At 47.8% G+C, this 22,304-nt stretch overlaps 2 protein-coding genes across 2 annotated transcripts in view; both read left to right on the top strand.

The window, feature by feature from the left end:
* The window catches only part of LOC122944600, a 565,582-nt gene that overhangs the window by 189,614 nt on the left and 353,664 nt on the right, over positions 1-22,304 (top strand). The gene's annotated exons all lie outside the window — the stretch shown is intronic.
* Positions 4,181-21,299, top strand: LOC122945548 (apoptosis-associated speck-like protein containing a CARD). Its single transcript, XM_044304612.1, has 5 exons — positions 4,181-4,660; positions 10,974-11,093; positions 13,231-13,486; positions 17,148-17,212; positions 20,937-21,299. Exons 1-5 carry the CDS (start codon positions 4,384-4,386, stop codon positions 21,191-21,193), a joined length of 975 nt encoding a protein of 324 aa, XP_044160547.1. The 5' UTR covers positions 4,181-4,383; the 3' UTR covers positions 21,194-21,299.

The following is a 22,304-nucleotide window of genomic DNA, read 5'->3' as shown; positions in this document are numbered from 1 at the left end:
GCGGTGGCTCAGAGGTCAGCGGTGGCTCAGTGGTTAGCGGTGGCTCAGTGGTTAGCGGTGGCTCAGTGGTTAGCGGTGGCTCAGAGGTTAGCGGTGGCTCAGAGGTTAGCGGTGGCTCACTGGTAAGCGGTGGCTCAGAGGTTAGCGGTGGCTCAGTGGTGGCTCAGAGGTTAGCGGTGGCTCAGAGGTCAGCGGTGGCTCAGTGGTTAGCGGTGGCTCAGTGGTTAGCGGTGGCTCAGAGGTTAGCGGTGGCTCAGAGGTTAGCGGTGGCTCAGTGGTAAGCGGTGGCTCAGAGGTTAGCGGTGGCTCAGAGGTTAGCGGTGGCTCAGAGGTTAGCGGTGGCTCAGTGGTAAGCGGTGGCTCAGAGGTTAGCACTGGTGCCTTGCAGCGCTGGGGTCCTAGGTTTGAATGCATGGAGTCTGTATGTTCTCCGCATGTTTGCGTGGGTTTCCTCCGGGTTCTCCGGTTTCCTCCCACACTCCTTAGACTGTGATAGGGAAGTTAGGTTGGGAGCCCCTCTGGGGACTGTGTGATGTTAATGTCTGTACGGCGCTGCGGAATATGTCAGCGCTATATTACTGCATAAATGAAATAAAGAGTTTATCATTTCAAACAGGGATGTGCTCTCTGGATGGGTGATTTCACCATGGTTCCAGACCCTTCCCCTGACCCCGTACAGAGAAGATTCCTCATCTCTCAGGTCTTTACTGCAGCCAGAGGATCTATCTGAGGTGTGGAGGGTCCACCAGGACTCGGAGGGGGGATCATTCATTTCTCTCCCCTGTAACACCTTTCTTCTTCCAGGATAGACTTTATAGACACATTCTGCGTTCCGCCCAATCATCATGCATCGCTGTCGGTCCGCAGGGGAGAACACGCGAGGTTCACGGTGGGCCGACGGCTGCAACAGTTCATCGGGTATTCACAGTTAGTCAAAGCCTCCCTGGGCCGGCAGTGCAGTGAAGGGGAGAACAGCGCTGGATTCTCCGGGGCCCACTCTATTACAGGGGACACCGGCCAGGGGGTGATCGAGGTGCCCTTGATGGTGATTGGGTTTCTGGGTGCTTGTGCGGCTGGGCCCCTGACTTATGTAATGTCGTGACGCCAGCACCTTGATGGTGCAAAATCATGAGAGTGGTAGTAGTATGGAGATAGAAGAATGAGGCAGGGTTTGAATCCAACTCAGAACTTTACTGTAACCAGGATCTTGACAGCAATTTCACATCCCGTTATAAACATGCAGGTTGGATGTGATATATCCCAGTAACAGGCTGTACATGTGGCTATATGTCAGGCTATACAAGGAGGTCGTGTACTCACTGGTATTCAGCTCTTTGCCTCGCTTCAGTCTCAGTAAAGGTAGTTCAAGTCCTTGTCTTCTACACACAAGTGACGCAACAGATGCTTGTCTGTCCTTGAAGTAACGGTCGGAAGCTAATAAACCTTCACCTAGATACAAAGGCGCCTAGAGCCTAGAATAATGGCTATTGTCCTTCCTTTGTCTTTCCACAATAAATGACGTAAAATCCACTTGGCACTCCGGAAGAGTAAGGCTACTTTCACACTGGCGTTTCTGGGTCCTCTTGTGAGATCCGTTTCAGGGCTCTCACAAGCAGCCCAAAACGGATCAGTTCAGCCCCTATGCATTCTGAATGGATAAGGATCCGTTCAGAATGCATCAGTTTGGCTGCGTTTGGTCTCCGTTCCGCTTTTGAGGCGGACACCAAAGTGCTGCTTGCAGCGTTTTGGTGTCCACCTGACGATGCAGAGCCTAACAGATCCGTCCTGACTTACAATGTAAGTCAATGGGGACGGATCCGTTTTCACTGACACAATATGGTGCAATTGAAAACGGATCCGTCCCTCATTGACTATCAATGTAAGTCAAGACGGATCTGTTTTGACTTTGTCTTTTTTTTAAGAATAATGCAAACGGATCCGTTCTGCACCGAACGCAGGTGTGAAAGTAGCCTAAACGGTAGAATGAAGACTTCACCTCTGCCTATTTTCCTGGCTTGACACTGAGACCATAAATTGGCTCCTCTGGGCCATGGAGCCCAAGAGAGAGCTGAGAGGAGAGGGGTCCTCTCCTTCCCCCTTGCTCCTCACTCCATCTCCTCCTGCTTCCTCTCACCAACTCCCCTGACTAGGCCTGAACTGTGCTATATATTCTGTGATGCTACCCCCATCTAGTGGTGGAATGTGTGTAGTGCACCTAACAGCCTGGTAACAGGGATTCCATACAAGAATGAAATAGATGATATAACATATGACATAACAAGCTTTTGCAGTGCCCACGTACACTAGTGGGACGCTGCAATCATCTATGGAGATGATGTATTAGTCTGATCCCGCTGCAATCACAGTAACCGCCTCAGAGCGTTACGCCTCACCTCCTGCCCGTTATTGCGCAACAATTCCTTCCTCATGAAAGATACCAGGTATGCTGATAAGCTCTGCTCCAGCAAAACTACAACTCCCAGAATGCCCGAACAGCCTACAGCAGGGCATTGTGGGAGTTGTAGTTTTACAACAGCTGGAGGGCCGCAGGTTGAGCATGCCTGCTCTACAGAGTCCAGTATGTGGAGGGGCCCCGAGAGGTAGCAATCTGCTGGAAGACAGTCAGCTATCTAATGTGACTGCAATCTGTCTCATCTGCCAGGAAACAAATCTGTTCTGCGTCTGTAAATGACAAAGGTGGCAGCATCTGAAAGACGACTGCATTATAGGGAATAGGACTGGCTCCAACCTGGGTGTCGAGGGCTGACTGAGACCGGTCTGATCGGCCAGGAATCTGTGTGAGCGCACTCAGCTTTCAGGTCAATTATTAACACAATTCGTTCAATTCGGAGGATTTGTAAAGAGAACTTCCCAGTGGCTGTGGAGCCGCAGATGTAGGCGGCCCTACTGCGGAAGAGAAGCGTTTCTTAAAGGGGTTCTCCAGGCTTTTACTATTGATGACCTATCCTCAGGGGGTCCGACACCCAGTATCCCCACCAATCAGCTGTATGAGGAGACGGGGCGCGCAGTGTGCACGTGCCACCTCTCGTCCTGTTCACCGACAAAGACCATAGACCACAGCAGCAGAGAGGAAGAGAGACGGGAGACGGCGCGTGCACACTGCGTGCGCTGTCTCCTCCTGCAGCTGATCGGGGTGGGGTGTCTGGTATCTGATATTGATGACCTATCCTCAGGGGGTCCGACACCCAGCATCCCTACCAATCAGCTGTATGAGGAGACGGGGCGCGCAGTGTGCACGTGCCACCTCTCGTCCTGTTTACCGACTAAGACCATAGACCACAGCAGCAGAGAGGAAGAGAGACGGGAGACGGCACGTGCACACTGCGTGCGCTGTCTCCTCCTGCAGCTGATCGGGGTGGGGTGTCTGGTATCTGATATTGATGACCTATCCTCAGGGGGTCCGACACCCAGCATCCCTACCAATCAGCTGTATGAGGAGACGGGGCGCGCAGTGTGCACGTGCCACCTCTCGTCCTGTTCACCGACTAAGACCATAGACCACAGCAGCAGACAGGAAGAGAGACGGGAGACGGCACGTGCACACTGCGTGCGCTGTCTCCTCCTACAGCTGATCGGGGTGGGGTGTCTGGTATCTGATCTGATATTGATGACCTATCCTCAGGGGGTCCGACACCCAGCATCCCCACCAATCAGCTGTATGAGGAGACGGGGCACGCAGTGTGCACGTGCCACCTCTCGTCCTGTTCACCGACAAAGACCATAGACCACAGCAGCAGAGAGGAAGAGAGACGGGAGACGGCGCGTGCACACTGCGTGCGCTGTCTCCTCCTACAGCTGATCGGGGTGGGGGTGTCTGGTATCTGATCTGATATTGATGACCTATCCGATCAATATTAAAAGCCCTTTAAGGTGGATTTAGGTGGCCCGATTGTCTGGCAGGTTATCGTGACTGAAAGCTCTTGCAAACAGTAATTCCCGACAATCTGTCCGTCTAAATGTGCCGCCATTCACCCTAAGAATGAGCAAAACGCTCGTTCATCGGGTGATCCTGTCGTTCGTGCACGGACTCCAATAGAAACAGTGCAGCTCCTTGAGGACGAGCAATTACAGCCGCCCCCTCGAGTCTTCATACTGTGGAGGAGATCGCTGCATATAAATACAGTTACATGTGCAGTGTAAACCCGCCCGGTATCATTTCCAGGAAGTCACACACTTAGGGAGTGGCCGGCAGTAAAACAGCCCTATCCTATGGACTGTGCCGCGGGTTCTGTAAATTAACCCCATACAGCCCGGCCTCTCTGCTGCAGGAAATAGTGCAAAACAAAAACCCTCTCTTACTTTCAGTTTCAATTCCAGCTGCCGAGGGACGAGACCACCTTGGGGGCCACTACTTAGGGGGACATGGGGAAGACGGTGAGAGACGTCCTGGTCCAGGCTCTGGAGAACCTGGAAAAAAAATCATTTAAGAAGTTCAAGAACAAGTTAAATGACTGGGAAATCAAGGAAGGATTCAGCAGGATCCCCAAAGGTAAGCTGGAGGAAGCCGACCCCGAGGACGTGGCTGATCTGATCAGAAGATACTACAAGGATTTCTATGGGATCGAGGTCTCCCTGGCCGTTCTAGAAGCCATAGAAGAGAAGACGGAGGCTGAGGAGCTCAGGAACGGCGTCAAGACGGGTAAGAGCGGGAAAGTCCAGCAAGAATACAATCAGCTGTCACTGCAACGGGACATAACACCAGACCAGGGGTCCCTGCAGTCCTATGTAACACCACAGATAACACAGTGATAACTGAGTACAGATAATGTAGTAGATGTCACCTGCAGTCCTATGTAACACCACAGATAACACAGTGATGACTCTGAGTACAGATCGTGTAGTAGATGTCACCTGCAGTCCTATGTAACACCACAGATAACACAGTGATAGTTCTCTGAGTACAGATAATGTAGTAGATGTCACCTGCAGTCCTATGTAACACCACAGATAACACAGTGATAGTTCTCTGAGTACAGATAATGTAGTAGATGTCACCTGCAGTCCCATGTAACACCACAGATAACACAGTGATAGTTCTCTGAGTACAGATCGTGTAGATGTCACCTGCAGTCCTATGTAACACCACAGATAACACAGTGATAACTGAGTACAGATCATGTAGTAGATGTCATCTGCAGTCCTATGTAACACCACAGATAACACAGTAATAACTCTCTGAGTACAGATAATGTAGTAGATGTCACCTGCAGTCCTATGTAACACCACAGATAACACAGTGATAACTGAGTACAGATCGTGTAGTAGATGTCACCTGCAGTCCTATGTAACACCACAGATAACACAGTGGTAACTCTCTGAGTACAGATAATGTATTAGATCTCACCTGCAGTCCTATGTAACACCACAGATAACACAGTGGTAACTCTCTGAGTACAGATAATGTATTAGATCTCACCTGCAGTCCTATGTAACACCACAGATAACACAGTGGTAACTCTCTGAGTACAGATAATGTATTAGATCTCACCTGCAGTCCTATGTAACACCACAGATAACACAGTGATAAGTCTCTGAGTACAGATAATGTAGTAGATGTCACCTGCAGTCCTATGTAACACCACAGATAACACAGTGGTAACTCTCTGAGTACAGATAATGTAGATGTCACCTGCAGTCCTATGTAACACCACAGATAACACAGTGGTAACTCTGAGTACAGATAATGTAGTAGATGTCACCTGCAGTCCTATGTAACACCACAGATAACACAGTGATAACTCTCTGAGTACAGATAATGTAGTAGATGTCACCTGCAGTCCTATGTAACACCACAGATAACACAGTGATAACTCTGAGTACAGATAATGTAGTAGATGTTACCTGCAGTCCTATGTAACACCACAGATAACACAGTGGTAACTCTCTGAGTAAAGATGATATATTAGATATCATCTGCAGTCCTATGTAACACCACAGATAACAAAGTGATAGCTCTCTGAGTACAGATAATGTAGTAGATGTCACCTGCAGTCCTATGTAACACCACAGATAGCACAGTGATAACTCTGAGTACAGATGATATAGTAGATTCCACCTGCAGTCCTATGTAACACTACAGATAACACAGTGATAGCTCTCTGAGTACAGATAATGTAGTAGTGTTACCTGCAGTCCTATGTAACACCACAGATAACACAGTGATAACTGAGTACAGATCATGTAGTAGATGTCACCTGCAGTCCTATGTAACACCACAGATAACACAGTGATAGTTCTCTGAGTACAGATCGTGTAGTAGATGTCACCTGCAGTCCTATGTAACACCACAGATAACACAGTGATAACTGAGCACAGATCATGTAGTAGATGTCACCTGCAGTCCTATGTAACACCACAGATAACACAGTGATAACTGAGTACAGATCATGTAGTAGATGTCATCTGCAGTCCTATGTAACACCATAGATAACACAGTGATAACTGAGTACAGATCATGTAGTAGATGTCACCTGCAGTCCTATGTAACACCACAGATAACACAGTGATAACTGAGTACAGATAATGTAGTAGATGTCACCTGCAGTCCTATGTAACACCACAGATAACACAGTGGTAACTCTCTGAGTACAGATAATGTATTAGATCTCACCTGCAGTCCTATGTAACACCACAGATAACACAGTGGTAACTCTCTGAGTACAGATAATGTATTAGATCTCACCTGCAGTCCTATGTAACACCACAGATAACACAGTGATAAGTCTCTGAGTACAGATAATGTAGTAGATGTCACCTGCAGTCCTATGTAACACCACAGATAACACAGTGATAACTCTCTGAGTACAGATAATGTAGTAGATTCACCTGCAGTCCTATGTAACACCACAGATAACACAGGGATAACTCTGTGTACAGATAATGTAGTAGATGTCACCTGCAGTCCTATGTAACACCACAGATAACACAGGGATAACTCTGAGTACAGATAATGTAGTAGATGTCACCTGCAGTCCTATGTAACACCACAGATAACACAGGGATAACTCTGTGTACAGATAATGTAGTAGATGTCACCTGCAGTCCTATGTAACACCACAGATAACACAGTGATAACTCTCTGAGTACAGATAATGTAGTAGATGTCACCTGCAGTCCTATGTAACACCACAGATAACACAGTGATAACTCTGAGTACAGATAATGTAGTAGATGTCACCTGCAGTCCTATGTAACACCACAGATAACACAGTGATAACTCTCTGAGTACAGATATGTAGTAGATGTCACCTGCAGTCCTATGTAACACCACAGATAACACAGTGATAACTCTCTGAGTACAGATAATGTAGTAGATGTCACCTGCAGTCCTATGTAACACCACGATTAGACACAGTGATAACTCTCTGAGTACGAGATATTAGTAGATTCACCTGCAGTCCTATGTAACACCACAGATAACACAGTGATACTCTCTGAGTACAGATAATGTAGTAGATGTCACCTGCAGTCCTATGTAACACCACAGATAACACAGTGATAATTCTGAGTACAGATCATGTAGTAGATGTCACCTGCAGTCCTATGTAACACCACAGATAACACAGTGATAGCTCTCTGAGTACAGATAGTGTAGTAGATGTCACCTGCAGTCCTATGTAACACCACAGATAACACAGTGATAACTGAGTACAGATCATGTAGTAGATGTCACCTGCAGTCCTATGTAACACCACAGATAACACAGTGATAACTGAGTACAGATCATGTAGTAGATGTCACCTGCAGTCCTATGTAACACCACAGATAACACAGTGATAACTCTGAGTACAGATAATGTAGTAGATGTCACCTGCAGTCCTATGTAACACCACAGATAACACAGTGATAACTCTCTGAGTACAGATAATGTAGTAGATGTCACCTGCAGTCCTATGTAACACCACAGATAACACAGTGATAACTCTGAGTACAGATAATGTAGTAGATGTCACCTGCAGTCCTATGTAACACCACAGATAACACAGTGATAATCTCTGAGTACAGATAATGTAGTAGATGTCACCTGCAGTCCTATGTAACACCACAGATAACACAGTGATAACTCTCTGAGTACAGATAATGTAGTAGATGTCACCTGCAGTCCTATGTAACACCACAGATAACACAGTGATAACTCTCTGAGTACAGATAATGTAGTAGATGTCACCTGCAGTCCTATGTAACACCACAGATAACACAGTGATAATCTCTGAGTACAGATCATGTAGTAGATGTCACCTGCAGTCCTATGTAACACCACAGATAACACAGTGATAACTGAGTACAGATCATGTAGTAGATGTCACCTGCAGTCCTATGTAACACCACAGATAACACAGTGATAACTGAGTACAGATAATGTAGTAGATGTCACCTGCAGTCCTATGTAACACCACAGATAACACAGTGATATCTCTCTGAGTACAGATCATGTAGTAGATGTCACCTGCAGTCCTATGTAACACCACAGATAACACAGTGATAGTTCTCTGAGTACAGATCGTGTAGTAGATGTCTCCTGCAGTCCTATGTAACACCACAGATAACACAGTGATAACTGAGTACAGATCGTGTAGTAGATGTCTCCTGCAGTCCTATGTAACACCACAGATAACACAGTGATAACTGAGTACAGATCTGTAGTAGATGTCACCTGCAGTCCTATGTAACACCACAGATAACACAGTGATAACTTCTGAGTACAGATAATGTAGTAGATGTCACCTGCAGTCCTATGTAACACCACAGATAACACAGTGATAACTCTCTAAGTACAGATAATGTAGTAGATGTCACCTGCAGTCCTATGTAACACCACAGATAACACAGTGATAACTGAGTACAGATCGTGTAGTAGATGTCACCTGCAGTCCTATGTAACACCACAGATAACACAGTGATAACTGAGTACAGATCGTGTAGTAGATGTCACCTGCAGTCCTATGTAACACCACAGATAACACAGTGATAACTGAGTACAGATAATGTAGTAGATGTCACCTGCAGTCCTATGTAACACCACAGATAACACAGTGATAACTCTCTGAGTACAGATAATGTAGTAGATGTCACCTGCAGTCCTATGTAACACCACAGATAACACAGTGATAACTGAGTACAGATAGTGTAGTAGATGTCACCTGCAGTCCTATGTAACACCACAGATAACACAGTGATAACTCTCTAGTACAGATAATGTAGTAGATGTCACCTGCAGTCCCTATGTAACACCACAGATAACACAGTGATAACTCTCTGAGTACAGATAATGTAGTAGATGTCACCTGCAGTCCTATGTAACACCACAGATAACACAGTGATAACTGAGTACAGATTAAGTGTAGTAGATGTCACCTGCAGTCCTATGTAACACCACAGATAACACAGTGGATAACTCTCTGAGTACAGATAATGTAGTAGATGTCCACCTGCAGTCCTATTAACACCACAAGATAACACAGTGATAACTGAGTACAGATCGGGTAGTAGAGTGTCACCTGCAGTCCTATGTAACACCACAGATAACACAGGGATAACTGAGTACAGATAATGTAGTAGATGTCACCTGCAGTCCTATGTAACACCCACAGATAACACAGTGATAACTGAGTACAGATAATGTAGTAGATTCACCTGCAGTCCTATGTAACACCACAGATAACACAGTGATAACGAGTACAGATCATGTAGTAGATGTCACCTGCAGATCCTATGTACACCACAGATAACACAGTGATAACTGAGTACAGATAATGTAGTAGATGTCACCTGCAGTCCTATGTAACACCACAGATAACACAGTGATAACTGAGTACAGATCGTGTAGTAGATGTCACCTGCAGTCCTATGTAACACCACAGATAACACAGTGATAACTGAGTACAGATATGTAGTAGATGTCACCTGCAGTCCTATGTAACACCACAGATAACACAGTGATAACTGAGTACAGATCATGTAGTAGATGTCACCTGCAGTCCTATGTAACACCACAGATAACACAGTGATAACTGAGTACAGATCGTGTAGTAGATGTCACCTGCAGTCCTATGTAACACCACAGATAACACAGTGATAACTGAGTACAGATCATGTAGTAGATGTCACCTGCAGTCCTATGTAACACCACAGATAACACAGTGATAACTGAGTACAGATCAGTGTAGTAGATTCCACCTGCAGTCCTATGTAACACCACAGATAACACAGTGATAACTGAGTACAGATCATGTAGTAGATGTCACCTGCAGTCCTATGTAACACCACAGATAACACAGTGATAACTGAGTACAGATCATGTAGTAGATGTCACCTGCAGTCCTATGTAACACCACAGATAACACAGTGATAACTGAGTACAGATCGTGTAGTAGATGTCACCTGCAGTCCTATGTAACACCACAGATAACACAGTGATAACTGAGTACAGATAATGTAGTAGATGTCACCTGCAGTCCTATGTAACACCACAGATAACACAGTGATAACTGAGTACAGATAATGTAGTAGATGTCACCTGCAGTCCTATGTAACACCACAGATAACACAGTGATAACTGAGTACAGATCGTGTAGTAGATTCCACCTGCAGTCCTATGTAACACCACAGATAACACAGTGATAACTGAGTACAGATAATGTAGTAGATGTCACCTGCAGTCCTATGTAACACCACAGATAACACAGTGGTAACTCTCTGAGTACAGATAATGTATTAGATCTCACCTGCAGTCCTATGTAACACCACAGATAACACAGTGATAACTGAGTACAGATAATGTAGTAGATGTCTCCTGCAGTCCTATGTAACACCACAGATAACACAGTGATAGTTCTCTGAGTACAGATCGTGCAGTAGATGTCACCTGCAGTCCTATGTAACACCACAGCTTCCTCCGTGGCAGTGTGTGAAGCCTGGACTGACCTTGCTGCTTCTGTTCTATGTCTTTCCAGTGAATGGCGGTGCCGTCCGGGGGCCCAGCTCGGGGGCAGGTCAGGGAGCCACATCCAGAGTTGAGCAGAGGCCCGGAGGCTCCTTAGAATGTGTCCCGAATCCTCAGTATAATCCAATGGGTAAATATAGACAGAGAGCAAATACAATGTAATAAGACCTCATTCAGACCGCCACATGTCCTATCCATGTGCACCGCAGTCCGCACACGGACATCCTCCCCACAGTGTGCACGGCTTCAGTCCATGTCTCACGAAATATGGACCTGGAGACCACTGGATGTGGCCGCCCCCAGGGCTGTGATCCTGTAACCCAGCGACACTCAACCTGCGGCCCTCCAGCTGTTGCAAAACTACAACTCCCAGCATGCCCTAATAGCTGTAGGCTGTCCAGGCATGCTGGGAGTTGTAGTTTTGCAAAAGCTGGAGGGCTGCGGGTTGGGCATCCCTGCTATAACCCATAGTGCTCGATGGTGGAGTAGTTATGGAGCCTGCAGGCCACGCTTCCAGGGGTGTCACTGAGAAATGCACCAACATCTCTCAGGATCGGTCACCCAGATCAGGGGGGACCCGATTCCTGGCACGCCCGCCGATCATCTCTATCGTACGGGCGCTGCCTCTCCTACGGGGCTCCTCGGGTTCTCCCTGACCCATCTGTAACTAGTGGTGAGAATGATGTACGAGAGGGGGAGAAGAAACCCGAGGGTCCGTCTAGATCTCTTTCCAAGAAGAAGGCTAGAAAGCACTAAAGCTGCAGCCACATGTAGGGGACATGTAGGGGACATGTAGGGACATGTAGAGGACATGTAGGGGACATGTAGGGGACATATAGAGGACATGTAGAGGACATGTAGGGGACATATAGAGGACATGTAGAGGGGACATGTAGGGGACATGTAGGGACATGTAGAGGACATGTAGGGGACATGTAGGGGATATATAGAGGACATGTAGGGGACATGTAGGGGACATGTAGGGACATGTAGAGGACATGTAGGGGACATGTAGGGGACATGTAGGGGATATATAGAGGACATGTAGGGGACATATAGAGGACATGTAGAGGGGACATGTAGGGGACATGTAGGGGACATGTAGAGGACATATAGGGGACATGTAGGGGACATGTAGGGGACATGTAGAGGACATGTAGGGGACATGTAGGTGACATGTAGAGGACATGTAGGGGACATGTAGGGGACATGTAGGGACATGTAGGGGACATGTAGGGGACATGTAGGGGATATATAGAGGACATGTAGGGGACATGTAGGGGACATGTAGGGACATGTAGGGGACATGTAGGGGACATGTAGGGACATGTAGAGGACATGTAGGGGACATGTAGGGGACATGTAGGGGACATGTAGGGGATATATAGAGGACATGTAGGGGACATATAGAGGACATGTAGAGGGGACATGTAGGGGACATGTAGGGGACATGTAGAGGACATGTAGAGGACATATAGGGGACATGTAGGGACATGTAGGGGATATATAGAGGACATGTAGAGGACATGTAGGGGACATGTAGAGGACATGTAGAGGACATGTAGGGGACATATAGAGGACATGTAGAGGACATATAGAGGACATGTAGAGGACATATAGAGGACATGTAGAGGACATGTAGGGGACATATAGAGGACATGTAGAGGACATGTAGAGGGGACATGTAAGGGACATATAGAGGACATATAGAGGACATATAGGAGACATGTAGAGGACATGTAGGGGACATGTAGAGGACATATAGAGGACATGTAGGGGACATATAGAGGACACGTAGAGGACATGTAGAGGACATGTAGGGGACATGTAGAGGACATATAGAGGACATGTAGAGGACATGTAGAGGACATGTAGAGGACATATAGAGGACACGTAGAGGACACGTAGAAGACACGTAGAGGACACGTAGAGGACACGTAGAGGACATATAGAGGACATGTAGAGGACATGTAGGGGACATGTAGAGGACATGTAGAGGACATATAGGAGACACGTAGAGGACATGTAGAGGACACGTAGAGTACATATAGAGTACATATAGAGGACATGTAGAGGACATATAGAGGACACGTAGAGGACATGTAGAGGACATGTAGGGGACATATAGGAGACATATAGAGGACATATAGGAGACATGTAGAGGACATGTAGAGGACAGGTGACCTCTCCATGGAGGGGCGTGCACATGCTGTGATGTATGCGGATGTTTCATAGGATATCACTCACGTCGTATGTTCTAATTACAGACATGGAGCATTTTGTGGATCGGCATCGCGCTGCACTGATATCACGGGTGGTTCTGGTGGCTCCGATCATAGATGACCTCTATGGACGACTACTAACACGTGAAGCCTATGAGACCGTGCGCAGCAGGGCGACCTCTTCGGAGCAGATGCGGGAGCTCTTCCGTAATGTGGAATCCTGGGGAAACGAAGACAAGGATCAGTTCCTGAAATCTCTGAGAAAACATAACTCTCCGCTCATCAGGGATCTTGAAGCAAAGTAAAGCCTCAAGGACAGTGGTTAGAGCGTAAGCTCCTGGGATCAGTGTCATGCAGCTGAGAACAATATGGCTCCTCACCCGTTCAGAGTCCTCGTCCTTGATGATTCTGTCTTTTCTATAATAAAACCAAGAAATAAACATTTATTGTAGGTTTTGATTATGGACGCGGCGTCGCGGAGGCCACGCCCAGGTGTCTTGTCATCACAGCGTTTAGATTTTCTGTCACCGCCTGACCCAGGAGAAGAACGATCAGGCCTCTTTCACACGAGCGAGTCGCCGTCCGGGTGCGATGTGTGAGGCAAACACACAGCATCCGGACTGAATCCGGACCCAGTCACTTCAATGGCTCTGTGCCCATGAGCGTCCTTTTACACGCATCATTTCTGCGTTCAGGAAAAATCGCTACACATTCTATATTCAGCATTTTTCACGCAGCTCTGGCTCCATGGAAGTGAATGGGGCCTCAGTGAAAAACAGATTTCATCCGGATACAATGCGTTTTTCACTGATGGTTGCTAGGAGATTGTTCTTCGGTTGCTAGGAGATTGTTCTTCGGTTGCTAGGAGATGGAGATTGTTGTTCTTCAGTTTTTTTTCACGCGCACGAAAATGCATCCAAAACCGAATGCACCCGCGCAGAAAAAACTGAAACGCTGAACGCAATTGCAGACAAAACTGACGGAACTTGCTGTAAACCCATCCGTTCTTTTCCTGAACAGATCGGACACAATCCGGATCGCTCGTCTGAGGAGGCCTCGTCTTTCCCTTCTGCTTTTCCGTTTTTGTTTTTTTATCCACTTCTGGATTTGGCTCAAAAAGCTGCAAGTGTGACGCCATCCTAACGAGAAAAAACCTGCGGATGAACCGTGGACACCTCCAGCATAAGATAAATGATACCGCCATCTCCCTCACATCACCGCAACATGATGATAATGCTGCAAAAAGGGAACATGGCCGTATTGCGGTCTGCAATATACAGTGCACCCTGCATCACAGATGCGGACCCATTCACACCTGGAGATGCGGTGCGGAGGCACGGATCGGAACCCCACGGAAGCACTACGGAGTGCTTCCGTGGTGTTTCTTACCATGCCTCCGCACCCCAAAAAAGGAGTGCATGCACTACTTTTCGCGATGCGGATCACGGACCCCATTCAAGTGAATGGGTCCGTGATCCGCATGCAGCTACCCCATGGTCGGTGCCCGTGCAATGCGGGACGGATCTAACGCGGCACTGTGGCCTCACTGTAGAAGCTATGATGTGAACAGAGCCTTACCTACATGATCTGAGGCAGTCTGAAATTCCTCTGTGTTATCAGAGGCTCTGGCTGCTGCTCTTCCTCCATGCTTTACAGTGAAGCTCTGCTTCTTTAGAATGCTTAGTGAGGGCACGACCAGTCAGGTTTCTAATGTAGTGAATCATAAAAGGAGAGAAAGTATAAAGGACGGATACGACTTCTCGTTTTTTAACTCGCTCCTGCTTTTGGCTTCCAAAACTGCATCAGGAAACCTGTCCGTGTGACTGCGCCCCGAATATGGGCTCCTGTCGCGTAACCCCCTACGAGGAGGACATTTCCATGCAGTGTATTAGGACATGCTGCGTACACAGAGGGCGAGGGGTGTCTGAGCAGGTCTCCCACTTACCCTACATTCCCACGGGAATAGCATTCAATACTACGGACGATAAAAGTGATTGTTCTGCTGCCGGTGTGAGAATAATGACGACGGAATGAAGAGCATTAAAGGGGAACTCTCACTGAGCGAGGTCGCCATGATCGCACAAAGCCATGATGGCTCAGGCGGTCGGCCACTCTCACCGCCGGGATCAGAGTCAGGGCTCATTCACACAAAGGTGTGAAGCCCGTGCTGTGGACCGCAAATTGCGTTCCGCAATGCACGGGCAACGTCCGTGGGGCAGGCGCATGTGGATCGCAGACCCATTCGCTTGAATGGGTCAGCGATCCTTCCGTTCCGCAAAAAGAGCAAGTTCTATCCTTTTGCGGTGCGGAAGCACGGAACGGAACACCGGAGAGCACTCTGTAGTGCTTCCGTTCCGCATCTCTGGATTTGTGGACCCATTGAAATGAATGGGTCCGCATCCGTGACGCGGAATGGCCACGGAACGGCGCCCATGTATTGCGGATCTGCAAATGCGGTCCGCAATACGACAACGGGCAGCACACGTTCGTGTGAACGAGCCCTAACTCCAATCCCAGCAGTCTCAGTAGTGACCATGGCATCGGAGCGCCCTCAGTCCTTGTAGGTATCTCTTATAGTATTGAGCCCCAGAAAAAGTAACATCTTATTTTTAGCGTCCAAATGAAACCCCAACAACAATGCAGAATTGCCGTTTTTTCACAGAGTCACCCCATAAATTCTTGTAAGCGACACAATACAGTAGAGGTACCCCAAAGCGGTAGAAAGAAAAAATACAACCGGCTCCGGATAAAACAAGGCCTCATACAGTTCTGTCATCGGAAAAACGAAAGAACAAAGCGCTGCAGCCTTAAAGGGGATGCGCCGCCCTAAATGTCATTGTAATATAATTCAGCATAAAATACATGAAGAGTTTTGTAATTTACTTTCTGTTACAAACATGCTCCAGTGGTGAGATATTCTCTTTACTTCAGCATAATGGCGCCCCCTGGTGTTTAATCTGTATGGCAATGCCTCAGTCACACGTCAGCTGCAGCAGACTGGCCACACCCCCTGAGAAGGTACACACCCCTGAGCTGCAGCAGACTGGCCACACCCACTGAGAAGGTACACACCCCTGAGCTGCAGCAGACTGGCCACACCCCCTGAGAAGGTACACACCCCTGAGCTGCAGCAGACTGGCCACACCCCCTGAGAAGGTACACGCCCCTGAGATGCCAGCTTGAAAAAATCTAACAAAGCAACTGGAGCAATGAATGGGGAGATCCCTGGATCCATGTAAGGTACTGGGCTGGATCTAGTTGTCAGAAAGAGATTGTCACTAGGGTTGAGCGAATCGACTTTGGATGTAACATCCGAGGCTGACTGGCATAAGACTTCGTTCCAAGTGGTACCTTGGAACCGAACCCGAGTTTGGGAAATGTTTTTTCACGGTACAAATACATTTATGAAGTTATTACCTTAAGTCTGATGAGACTGCGGCTCATCGGAGCCAATACATTCTAATACTGTACGGAGCTCCTGTCCGATTTTCATTTTTTTACATGCCATGTTATGCCCCATTTTATTGGTTACGATACTTATGTTTTCACACTTTTTGTGTCCCTGTAAGATCCACTTCGGGCTGCGGGCCATACATTTCACAGAGTGACGACGCTGTCCCGCAAGACCCCGGCAACACATCCCGCCGCGTAAAATCATGGATGTAACTGTACGAGAAGGAGGAGCGAATGATTGTTCTGAACATGAGAGTAAACGCCATCCTGCGTCGCTCAGCGCTGGTCTCGGGGGTTATCTGCTTGCGTAAAAGGACGCTTACAGTCTGCAGCGGACTTCACAGACGCAGCTCTGTTCCTGCTCTCCCTTCCGTCTCCACATTTCTCAGCCTTCAGGAAGAAGCTGCATATTATAAACACCGGCAGTGTGAGGGTTAATACATGTTCCCGCCACTTTACAGCGTAGACACTTTCAGTTTGTAATCTATAACCCTTCCTGGTTTCTGCAGGAAATACTACAACCCCAGCATAGACCGCTGCCTGGTGTGTGTGGAGGATCGCCCGGACATGGCAGGTAGGTGGCCGCAGACCATACGTGTTCACCGCCCAGCCACACAGCAGTACCCGGTATCGTCCTGTATGTACAGGGTCAGGGCTCATGCACATTCGCCGATCAGCTGGCTGAAGAGACGTCCGCGCTCCGTCCCAGCGTCCCCTTCGCTTCATTGTTTACCTGATCGCCTTCGACATGGCAGCCATGATCAGTGTCATTACGTCTCATTCATTTCAATGGGGCGCTCCTCCCTAGTCAAGTGTATTGCAGTGATCGGGGCGACTTCGTGTAATTACACTGATCACCGCTGCCATGCCGACGGCGAGCAGGTAAACAATGCACGGAGCGCGGCCTTCTCTTCATCCAGCCGATCGGCGGGACTGTCGGACCACCGCTGATCCGATATCGATGACCTGTCCTGAGGACCCCTTTGGTAGATGTGAGTACCTAGGGTACAGAGTATGGAGAATTGGGCACCTGTATGCCTTCAATCTACAAGCCTCATTCACATGTCCGTGTCTGTGCTCATGCACACGAGCGCATGTATTGTGCGGTCCGCAAAACACGGATCTGCCAAAAAATACAGATCATCCATATTGCATCCGTTTTTTTGTGGATCTATTGTAATAATGCCTATCCTTGTCCGGAAAACGGACATATTCTATCTTTTTTGCAGAATGGCCATGAGGACATACGGAAATGGAACGCACACGGAGTCATCTTTTTTTTGTTGCAGGCCCATTGAAGTGAATGATTCCTCGTACAGGCCGCAAAAAAATAATAATGAACGGACACGGAAACAAAATACGTTCATGTGCATAAGCCCTAAATCCATGAAAAGGCGGTCAGTGATGTCTCTGTGAAGATGTCCGTGATGGATCCGTGTTGTGTCCGTTTTGGTGTCCGCCTGGCCGTGCGGAGCCAAACGGATCCGTCCTGACTTACAATGCAAGTCAATGGGGACGGACGTTGACACAATATGGTGCAATTGCAAACTGATCCGTCCCCCATTGACTTTCAATGTAAAGTCAGGGTATATTTTAACTTGAAGCGTCCCCATCACCATGGGAACGCCTCTATGTTAGAATATACCATCGGATTTGAGTTATATCGTGAAAACTCAGATCCGACAGTATATTCTAACACAGAGGCGTTCCCATGGTGATGGGACGCTTCAAGTTAGAATATACTAAGAACTCTGTACATGACTGCCCCCTGCTGCCGGGCAGCACCCGATCTCTTACAGGGGGCTGTGATCCGCACAATTAACCCCTGAGGGGTTAATTGTGCATATCATAGCCCCCTGTAGGAGATCAGGTGCTGTCAGGCAGCAGGGAGCAGACCCCCCCTCCCTCCCCTGTATTTAACTCATTGGTGGCCAGTGCAGCCCCCCTCCCTCCCTCCTAATTAAAATCCCCCCCCCCCATATATTATGGCCCCAGTTGTGCCCCCCATCTTTATATTATGGCCCCAGTTGTGCCCTCATACATATACTATGACCCCAGATGTGTCCCTATACATATATTATGGCCCCAGTTGTGCCCCCATACATATATTATGGTCCCAGTTGTGCCCCCATACATATATTATGGTCCCAGTTGTGCCCCCATACATATATTACGGTCCCAGTTGTGCCCCCATACATTTATTACGGTCCCAGTTGTGCCCCCATAGATATATTATGGCCCCAGTTGGTGGCAGCGGAGAGTTCCGATCGGAGTCCCAGTTTAATCGCTGGGGCTCCGATCGGTAACCATGGCAACCAGGACGCTACTGCAGTCCTGGCTGCCATGGTTACTTAGCAATTTAGCAATAAGCAATGCGCCGCACAGACCTTTCACTTACCAGTAGGAGGAGCGACCGGCCGGCCACAGACAGCGCAGGTAAGTATAATGCTTCTAAAATTGCTAAGTAACCATGGCAGCCAGAACTGCAGTAGCGTCCTGGTTGCCATGGTTACCGATCGGAGCCCCAGCGATTAAACTGGGACTCCGATCGGAGCTCTCCGCTGCCACCAACTGGGGCCATAATATATCTGTGGGGGCACAACTGGGGCCATAATATATGTATAGGGACACATCTGGGGTCATAGTATATGTATGAGGGCACAACTGGGGCCATAATATAAAGATGGGGGCACAACTGGGGCCATAGTATATGGGGGGGGGGGGATTTTAATTAGGAGGGGGCGAGAGGGGAGGTTGCACTGGCCACCAATGAATGTAATACAGGGGAGGGGGGCCGCACTGGCCACCAATGAATTTAAAAACTGGGGAGGGAGGGGGGTCTGCCCCCTGCTGCCTGGCAGCACCTGATCTCTTACAGGGGGCTATAATTCGCACAAATAACCCCTCAGGTGCGGCACCTGAGGGGTTAATTGTGCGGATCACAGCCCCCTGTAAGAGATCGGGTGCTGCCCGGCAGCAGGGGGCAGTCATGTACACAGTTCTTTCAGTATATTCTAACTTGAAGCGTCCCCATCACCATGGGAACGCCTCTGTGTTAGAATATACTGTCGGATCTGAGTTTTCACGAAGTGAAAACCCAGCTCTGAAAAAGCTTTTATGCAATCCGAAAGTGTGAAAGTAGCCTACGGATCACGGGCGCGGATGAGAATCTTGTGTGCATCCGTGTTTTTTCACGGACCCATTGACTTGAATGGGTCCGCGAACTGTTGTCCGTAAAAAAAAAAAAACAGGTCTGTTTTTGACGGTCAGGAAACACGGATCACGGACGCGGATGAACAACGGTGCATTCTCAGAGTTTTCAACGGACCCATTAAAAATCAATTGGTCCGCAGAAAATTACGGAAAACGGAACAACGGACACGGATGCACACAACGGTCGTGTGCATGAGGCCTTAGACGGATGAATAGGCTAGTTCATACATTCGCACGCAGTCCAGGACCGAGCTCCGCTCCTCTGACCCGAACTACTGCATCAGTCATTTATGATGCCGTCAGTTCCTATCTGATTGAGAATCTGCTGTACTGTGCTCACCTGATGACGTATACAACGGACCAGCGATCAGACCGGAACTGACGGCATCACAAATCACTATTAGGGCCTAATGCACACAACGTATTTTCTTTCCGCTTCCGTTCCGGTTTTTTTTGCGGACCGTATGCGGAACCATTCACTACAATGGGTCCACAAAAACAACGGAAGGTACTCCGTCTGCATTCCGTTTCCATATTTCCGTTCCGTAAAAAAGTAGTGCATGTCCTATTACCGTCCACAAAACACGGTCCGAGGCCCTATTCAAGTCAATGGGTCCGCAAAAAATACTGAAACGCACACGGAACACATCCGTATTTTGTGGATCCATACTGTAGAAATGCTACGCCCAGCCCATATTGCTCATGTGTTTGGTGATTAATAAGTTACTGTTACCATTTCTAATCCGAAAAAAAACGGATCGCATACGGAAACCATACAGATATGTTTTGTTGAATAACGGAACGGAAGAGGACTTAAATCAGAGAGAAAAAGAACTCAGATGCGTAACAACGGATCCGTGAGAAAATGGACCGCAAAACAACAACGGTCGTGTGCATGAGCCCTTATGCAGTCAGTTTGGGTCAGGGGAGCCCCAGTCAGTGTTTCCCAGACCGAGCCCGACGACCAGAACCAGGCGTCCACTTTACCTGTTATCTCGGCAGCTGAGATGATGTTCAGAAAGTTGCTTTTACGTCAGGGAGGCAGATTCGGAGGACATCAGAGTCAAAGCCTCTTCTGATTACAGATGGGGAGCATTTTGTGGACAGACATCGCGCTGAGCTGATAAGACGGGTGAAACAGGTGGATCCGATCCTGGATGATCTCTATCAGCATAAGCTGCTGACAACCGAAGCCTATGACACCGTGCGCAGCAAGGCGACCTCTCAGAGGCAGATGCGGGAGCTCTTCCGTCACGTGGAATCCTGGGGGAATAAAGACAAGGATCAGTTCCTGAAATCTCTGAGAAAAAATAACCAACCGCTCATCAGGGATCTGGAATAGGATTGTGATTAGAGAGCTAGCTCCTCTGGTCAGTGCTTCAAGGCAGCGGTTATAATAAACGGGTATGTCGGCGCTCACGGCTGTCTTGGTGTTTGTGTCTATCGAATGTATGGCTAAGAAAAGACATGGGGGGGATTTATCATGAGGGGGATCTTTAATGTCAGTTTAGCTTGAGTCTGCCGTGTACTTTATGCCACATTTATCTAATGTCTCCTGCTGTTTGATAAATGTGTCTTACCTGATGTCTACAGAAGCTCCTCCGCCCTCCTTCTGTAGTCAGATTGCCACTTAAAAAATAAAAATAAAATTTAAACTCATTAACATAGCTGTGTAAAATGCAAAAAAAAATTACAAAAAAAAAATAATCACAAACTTTTGCACAAGTTTTTTGCGCAACTGTGCAAAAAGTTGCGAAAGCTCTATTTGTGTGACTTTTAGACACCAGAATTCTGAGGTGAAGGTATGATAAACCAGCGCTAAATTCTAGTGCAACGTGGCTGCTCGCTTGTAACTGATGCTCCGAGGATTTGTCTTTACACTATCCAGGGATATGATAGGCAACCCCCAGAAGACCACAGGCTTCATGACTGGGGCACTACAACATCTCCCACAGCACAACACGTAAAAGGCTGGCACTAGGGACGAGCGAATCAACTTCAGATGAAACATCCGAAGTCGATTCACGTAATACTTTGTTCCAGTACAGTACGGAGCGAGCGCTCTGTACAGTATTAGAATGTATTGGCTCTGATGAGCAGGAGTTATTACTTCGCAAAGTCTCGCGAGACATCGGGTAATAACTTCAAAAATGTATTTCCACTGTTAAAAACCTTCGGGTTCGGTTCGCTAGCATCACCTGCATTGCCAGGGAGGCTCGTCCCTGTGGCGTCCTGCCTTCCTCTGTATGTTGGAAGACGCAGCGGCGGCCATGCCGGCATCAGAGGCGATGTGAGTGCGCTGGGGAGTGGGGTAAGTATGATCAGTATGAGGGGCCCTGGCATTTTTGGGGGCATTTATAGGAGGTGGATAACCCCTTTAAGGAAGACTAAAAAGACCTGATCCTTCACATGTATGATTGTACAAAAAAGCACAGCCATTATGCAAGCTATTC

Source organism: Bufo gargarizans, chromosome 8 (assembly GCF_014858855.1).
Source record: "Bufo gargarizans isolate SCDJY-AF-19 chromosome 8, ASM1485885v1, whole genome shotgun sequence".
In the NCBI taxonomy this organism is placed as follows: Eukaryota; Metazoa; Chordata; class Amphibia; order Anura; family Bufonidae; genus Bufo; species Bufo gargarizans.
Note: the sequence above shows the minus strand (reverse complement) of the source record. Positions and strands in the feature narration are given on the sequence as shown.